The sequence below is a fragment of the Ruditapes philippinarum genome, unplaced genomic scaffold (assembly GCF_026571515.1).
Source record: "Ruditapes philippinarum isolate M1 unplaced genomic scaffold, ASM2657151v2 ctg4362_1_1_1_1, whole genome shotgun sequence".
NCBI lineage: Eukaryota > Metazoa > Mollusca > Bivalvia > Venerida > Veneridae > Ruditapes > Ruditapes philippinarum.
Window position 1 is genome coordinate 135,582 of NW_026864083.1, and position 7,439 is coordinate 143,020.

The window sequence follows — 7,439 nt, forward strand, 5'->3', positions numbered from 1 at the left end:
TTGAAGTGAGCTTTACACATCACTTGTATTTGATAGTTTATAAGGAAGATGGATCTCTTCACTTCTTCTATCCTACAATTTCCAATTGGCACAGCCAATTCTGTAGTTTAATTCTCGCCTTAAAGGCAAAACCATCCTTCCAATCTTTTGTGTAAAAGGCATTTTAACTCTTGCCTTATAGGCATTGCCATATTTTAGCTCTTGCCTAAATAATAATACCATATTTCTAACCTTTGTGACCCCATGATGTTCATAAAACAGGAAACAATAAGTTTCTGACATAAATCGACCATTTCTTGTCATTCATTAAATACTTGATAATCTATGTTTATATATAAACATTAATTTTTGGAGGTTTGTTACATTGCCAACTTGTAACTATGGATTTGGTGCCCAAATTGGTTTGAGGTAAGTTTTTAATGAGAACACCAAAACTTGAACTTATACCCTTAAATAAACACAAAAAGAAAATGAACACAGACTTTATTAAATAGAACACAATAGCTACGGTTAAGTTTTTGTTTCTTCTTTGTCATGGTTTCACAGTTGTCTTTTTTTTTTCAAGTGATGATTCACTGATTAGCGCTGTAAGTCCACCTTGGAAATGTGAGTGGTGACACAACTGTCAGCTGTTCCAATTTTGACACTACTGTCCGCTGTAAAGCACCCAATTCGTAATATTGGGCCTCTTGTAAACACTCTAATAATTGTCCAATATTGTCTGGTAATGTCCTTGTGTCTGTAAAAAGTCTGTTTCTTAAATGGTTTATTACCATGCGAAAATGAGTTGGATCTCTGTCGTATGTCAGAGTCCTCGACTCCCCTAATTCTCCATTCCTCGAAGACAACGCAAACAGACTTGTTTGATCCAATGTTAGAGTTTGAAGACTTGTTTCGAAATACATACCACCTATGTTGAGAAACACACTATCTATTTCTGAGACACTATAACCCCTTAAAGTTGTGTCTGGATTTAGCCTGTCTTCTTCAGTATCTGTGGGTTCTTCTTCAACATGTACGTCCAAATTTACGCGTTTAGTGTCATTAAGTTCGGGAGTAATCTTTGCCCTTTTCTTAACATCATCTTTCTCTTTCTCTTCTTCACTCGATCCTACCTGAACTCTACTTCATTTAACTCTATCTTTCCTAACTTTAATTTCCCTTTTCTTAACATCACCTTTCTCTTTCTCTTCTTCACTGGATCATACCTGAACTGTTCTACATTCAACTCAACCTTTCCTTACTTCTTCTATCTCCTTTGTTTACACCACGCCGCAAAATAAGGGCAAATAGCCCAGAATCTATATCAGGTAAAACCAACGAAAAGCAATTTGATAAGCAAAAAATAAACAATGAATATCTACAAATAGATAAAATCTATCATATAAACAAAATATATATTTGTAATTATACCAAATGATATAATATAAACAGTTATGATTCCTTTTAAATAAAATTTGGTCTATTTATATGATTCTTTTATGTTTTGTCCATTTAGAGAAAGTCACAGAGGTCAAACTTGTATGGATGAAGTGAAAACACAACTCTAGTATTTGAATGAAAAAAGGGCATTTATTAAATGCCATAAAATACATATCAAGTAAAAAACGTTTTCACAAGAACATAACTGGGTGGAAAAAACCGCCCTCAATACAAACAAAAAACGTTTTCACAAGAACATAACCGCCCTCAATAGAAACAGAAAAAAAATGACAAAATACAAAGAAAATAAAATTTGAACAAATCCCCCTATGTTGATCTAACAAAAATCTTGTAAAGTATCGGCTTCATAGTTAACATTTAATATTGTAATATATAACATTTGAACAATGTATGTAACAAAGGCGAAAAATTATAAATAGTTCTACACTGTAACAATTACTTCAAAATTAGATAGATTGAAATGAAACTTGACAATACCGTTAGAGGAGGAGGCATTGGGAGGACTCTGGTGGTTTTCCAAAATAATTAGAAATTTTTTGCAAGCGTTTCATGCACGCAAAGTAAACAAAGACTAATGGCTGGGTCAATTTTGATTGGTTAATCGGGCTACGTTCTATTTATGTTCTGTCCATTTAGAGAAAATCACAGAAGTCAAACTTGTATGGATGAAGTGAAAACACAACTCTAGTATTTGAATGAAAATAAGGCATTTATTGTGTCGCCTTTACGGAGTAGTGGCGACATATAGGGATCACTTCTCCGTCGTCCGTCTGTCTGTCCGTCTGTCCGTCACAAAACTTGTCCGAACTACTCCTCATAAACTACTGGTGCAATTTCATCCAAACTTTACAGGAATGATCAGTACCAAGTCTAGTTGTGCACATTGTCAGCATTTTCCGGTTCAATGATTTTTGGCAGAGTTATGGCCCTTTAATAATTTTTAATTTTAAAGTTTGTCCGGACTACTTCTCTTATACCACTGAAGCAATTTCAATGAAACTTTACAGGATTGATCTGTAGCTCAAGTCCTTGCGCATATTGCAAGGGTTTTCCGGTTGAATGATTTTTGGCCGAGTTATGGCCCTTTGATAAAAAAGGTGTATTTTTCTGTGTGTTGCCAGATACACAAAAGCTTGTCCGGACTACTCCTCATAAACTACTGGTGAAATTTCATCTAATCTTTACAGGAATGATCAGTACCAAGGGTAGTTGTGCATATTATCAGCATTTTCCGGTTCAATGATTTTTGTCAAGAGTTATGGCCCTTTAATAATTTTTATTTTTAAAGTTTGTCCGGACTACTTCTCCTATACCACCAATGCAATTTCAATGAAACTTTACAGGATTGATCTGTAGCTCAAGTCCTTGTGCATATTGCACGGGTTTTCCGGTTGAATGATTTTTGGCCGAGTTATGGCCATTTGATAAAAAGGTGTTTTTTCTGTGTGTTGCCAGATACGCAAAAGCTTGTCCGGACTACTCCTCATAAACTACTGGTGCAATTTTATCCAAACTTTACAGGAATGATCATTACCAAGTCTAGTTGTGCATTGTCCGTCTGTCTGTCCGTCTGTCACAAACTTTGTCCCAACATGAAATTGGCCATCATGAGGCGACACATGTGATTACTAATCGCTCTTGTTAGATACCATAAAATACATATCAAGTAAAAAACGTTTTCACAAGAACATAACTGGGTGGAAAAAACCGCCATAAACTTTACCCAGAGCGACCTAACTGTGACTTGCACAAGATGGACTGATGACAAAACTTAGTTGTAGGTTATATTAACTAAGGCAACCATATATACAATGTCTAACATATAAACAATGACTGAACTGAACGACAACTGAAAAGGTATATTATGAATCATAATATAAAAAACTTGTAAATATCTTATCCAAAAAATTATACATAAAACTAGACTATGAAAGTCTATGTGAGACAGTGCAAAATATGAGAACATTTGAAAGACTAGAATACAAAGTAAACAACATAGCAATATGACACTGTGTAGATAGTAAACTATAACCTAATAAAAGATCTGCGGCCTAAAACCGTCCGACAAATACTAGTATTTCAAGATACTTCATTAAGGCAGGTGCCTCATGAGGAATTTGACCGTATATATTTCCACAAATCTTATGAAAGCAAACGTCCAGGCTTCAATGGTTGTAATTCTCCTAGGGCGAACTACGGGTTGGACCGAAATGTTCGAATGGTGGTCCATCTGAAGGGTAAACTTATGAGACTGAGAATGAGATAAAGGGGTATTGGGAAGTAAGACTGCCATATCAAGGAATTTATTTTTCCAGATAGCTTTGCTAATGGAATTTTTGACCTGGTTTATAATAGGCGAGCTAATCGGCTCTACAAATTGTGTGCCATTACCTGACAAAATAGAATAAGTGTGATTCTGAATAACATCTTGAAAATCGTCCCCTATGGACTCCTCGTCAGATGATGTGTCTTCGTCCATGTCAGGTGGATTTAATAAAGGTTACACAACTTCCTCCACATTTTGGACTTGCTGGTGTCTTGTGGGTTTGTCTCCGGTATCCACAACAGTTGGAATATTGTCAGCAGCTGAATGGTGTCATCAAGACAGGCCTGATCTAAATTAATAGCATGTGACTGTTGCCAAGCTGATGTAGATGGCACTTGATTTATCTTTGTTGTTGTTATTTTTAACTCTAGTTTTTGACTTGGTTGCCATGTTTTTGCTGTAGGCGCTTTTGTTGGCTTTCTTTTGCCTGGCTTTATCTGCAAAAAACCAAATAACCATTAAAACTGATATTAACTGAAAATTAAAGCCCTTTCATTCGTGAATGAACACATGGCAAGGCGTGTTAAGTAAGCCAAGCCTATATAAATACAGACATGAGAGCAGCAGAGCGTTTTAACTAAGCTGCGCCTAATATAATGTCTGTAAAATAACATAAAAGGCAGAGCGTGTAAACTAAGCAATGCCAAGCGAGCAACAGAGCATTTTAACTAAGCACTGCACCCGGTATAATGTCTGTGAAATCACATAAAAGGCAGAGCGTATAAACTAAGCAATGCCAAGCGAGCAACAGAGTGTTTTAACTAAGCACTGCACCCGGTATAATGTCTGTGAAATCACATAAAGGCAGAGCGTGTAAACTAAGCAATGCCAAGCGAGCAACAGAGCATTTTAACTAAGCACTGCACCCGGTATAATGTCTGTGAAATCACATAAAAGGCAGAGCGTGTATAATAAGCAATGCCAAGCGAGCAACAGAGTGTTTTAACTAAGCACTGAACCCAATATAATGTCGTGAAATCACATAAAAGGCAGAGCGTGTAAACTAAGCAATGCCAAGTAACTTCACTTAAAATTGAACAAAAGGCAAGGCGTGTTAACTAAGTCATGCAAACTGTAATAAAATTTCAGCAAAGCAGCATTGCGTATCAACTTAGCAATGCCTCATAGTAATCTATGAAGTAAAAAGAAAACCAGATGTATAAACTATGAACTCTACGCCATACAGTACAGATATCAAGGAATATGCAAATTTCTCGGAGGATCGAGGAATTCACTCGCAACTCTGTGAGAGTATTTTGCATTAAAAACGAGTGACTCCGCGTGTGAAACGCGTAACAAGAGTGACTCCGAGAGAAGAGTTAAATAGCGAGTCACTCCGAGAGAGAATTTCCGCGAGCCCCCGTGTCACTTCCCAGTTAATTCAAATAATTAATTAATAATGAATTGAATTTTATTTTTTTTTTTGCAGATTAAGTTCGTTTCTTGTGTTCCGAAAATCAGGTTCTTTTTCATGTTTTATTAATAACCAAGCGTCTACAGTTTACTTTATGGATAACTGGTTAAATGTTGTACCAACACGTTGCTTTTTCATTATTCCCTTTAAAAGGATACTCGGGCAAATGACAAAAATATTAAAATGATTTAATGTACTCAAATCACGCTAAAATGTTTTTTTTTTAATTTCCCATATAAATTCTATATATATAGATGTCGACAAAATCACCTGCCATGTGACTTGAAGTTAAAATAATAGATAAACTGAAGGCAGTCATGTCAATTCACGTGGGAACTATAGGAAACTCATCAGTATCGTGACCGTGATCTTTTCATTTAATTTGAGCCATGGGTTCACCCTCATACCTCAACTGGATCCAGCCAAAAGTCCATGGAACTATAGGAAACTAATTTGACACAATGACAGCTATATTGACGAAGGGAATTGTGGCAACTTGTCATTTCATATTCAATTTAAATATTGAAGTTTAAATAAATGATCCATTAACCAACTCTTCAATGTATTGAAACATCTTGAGAACAACCTTGTATGATATGTATGTACGGTAGCCATCTTGGATTTGGCAGCCATATTGGATTTTGAAAATGTGGCATCACTTATTTGTGGGTTGCCTGAATATGAATATTGGATAAAGACGATTTTATAAACTGTTCATTTCTTTCCAGACAACCCATATGTGACATAAGCCTATATATAAACTATTGATATATGCAGGGTTTCAGCTAGGATTTTGAAACCTTTAGTCACTTTTGCGGAAGACAAAAACTTGCCACTTTTTTTTTCCAAGCCAATAAATTCATAAGCGTATAAATAAATAAAAAAACACATCATTATTTCATGTTTAGTATTTTATAAATATTTTATAAAGTAATTATTTTTTAACTCCCACCATAATACACAACGGCACTTTGTGCTTATGTCATGGCCCGGTGTCCGTCGTCGTCCGTCGTCGTCGTCCGTAAACTTTTTTTAACTCCCACCATAATACACAACATCTTTACACATTTGGGATACACTTTGACACAAACTCTCATTGCAGAACTTGTAAAATCGACAGTAACAAGTGACTGTGTTGTATGCTTCGCCTGCACAAATAAGTAGGCCCAGGGCAGACTTTTGCTTCAGCACTACAGGCAGCAGTTCATACTTCAACTGACAATGATCTTTGTCCCTTAAGTAATGTCCGGACTTCACCGAAACATTTAACACTTCTCTGATACTTTTGCATTTTAAATCAATGACTTCAGCAACCATGTCAGGAACAAAATCCTTTTGATACACAATAATTGGTTCTTCATTGCAATGCTCGTCAAAAAGGTTTGATCTCTTATGTGGCCGTGCGTCTTCAGTTCTCTGTTTTTTTGGAGGTGTTCCCTCTGGCGAAGTTTCTGGGCTGCTGTAAGTAAAGGTGGGTATGAAGAATATTTTCCTCACAGCGGGATCGTTTGTGGCTCCCCCCATGGAAGTAACTGTGCAGTGTGGTAACAATTCCTCGAATAAGCTGGATACCATTGCTCGTCCCCGTGCATTTGACATATTGTGTATGAAGCCCATGGCAATCTTTTTACTGAAAATAACATTAGGGACCCCTTGGGGTCTCTGAAGGCCAAGGGCTCATCTAAAAATTGTAATGTGTGGGTGTATTCTGTGATTAAACATAAACAAAATACAGACAATTCTTCTTTTTCTAAACCTCTTTAAATCAAAAAGATCTGGATGCCATTTTGTTTTCATTTAGACCACTATTGTGAAAATTTTACGCTGTAACCTTAGCCACAGGCACAATTATCGGACCCGGGAAGAAAATAACAAAAACCTCTTTGTTCGTCGATTTGTCAAAAAAGGTGAAATATATGCCCCCCTTAAAAATTCGATATTACTAACATGGGTATTAATTCAAGCAATATTTAGACATCAAATATGTGTCAGTTTTATTATTTTGTAGATAATAAAAGAATATAAATAACTTGCCTGTCTATTAGAAATCCCACTGTGGACCATCCCAACTGCATGTGTCCTTTCTTCTAGTGTCATTCGCTGCATCATTTAATAAATTTCAATGTTTCAATAATTTTATGACTTCATGACGTGTAAGTCAATACACAGCAAATTCTTACCAATTTTGTAGGTGTACAATTTTTGTATAAATGACAAGATACAAAATGCACGGAATGCACGTGCATCTCAAAACAG

At 36.0% G+C, this 7,439-nt stretch overlaps 2 protein-coding genes across 2 annotated transcripts; both read right to left on the bottom strand.

The window, feature by feature from the left end:
• Positions 1–572: 572 nt before the first annotated feature.
• Positions 573–3,922, bottom strand: LOC132724361 (BTB/POZ domain-containing adapter for CUL3-mediated RhoA degradation protein 3-like). The gene is made up of 2 exons (XM_060709197.1): positions 3,835–3,922; positions 573–1,111 (listed from the first exon to the last, which is right to left on the bottom strand). Exons 1-2 carry the CDS (start codon positions 3,920–3,922, stop codon positions 573–575), a joined length of 627 nt encoding a protein of 208 aa, XP_060565180.1.
• Positions 3,923–5,801: 1,879 nt separating this feature from the next.
• LOC132724353 (uncharacterized) lies at positions 5,802–6,769 on the bottom strand. Its single transcript, XM_060709188.1, has one exon. The coding sequence runs from the start codon at positions 6,756–6,758 to the stop codon at positions 6,216–6,218; it is 543 nt and encodes a 180-aa protein (XP_060565171.1). The 5' UTR covers positions 6,759–6,769; the 3' UTR covers positions 5,802–6,215.
• Between the last annotated feature and the right edge of the window lie 670 nt (positions 6,770–7,439).

Coding starts and splice junctions, on each gene's coding strand:
- LOC132724361 (XM_060709197.1), bottom strand. CDS start 3,922: ATGGACGAAGACACATCATCTGACGAGGAGTCCATAGGGGACGATTTT. Junction 1,112..3,834: donor CACTTATTCTATTTTGTCAG/GTAATGGCACAC, acceptor GAGTTCAGGTAG/GATCGAGTGAAGAAGAGAAA.
- LOC132724353 (XM_060709188.1), bottom strand. CDS start 6,758: ATGGTATCCAGCTTATTCGAGGAATTGTTACCACACTGCACAGTTACT.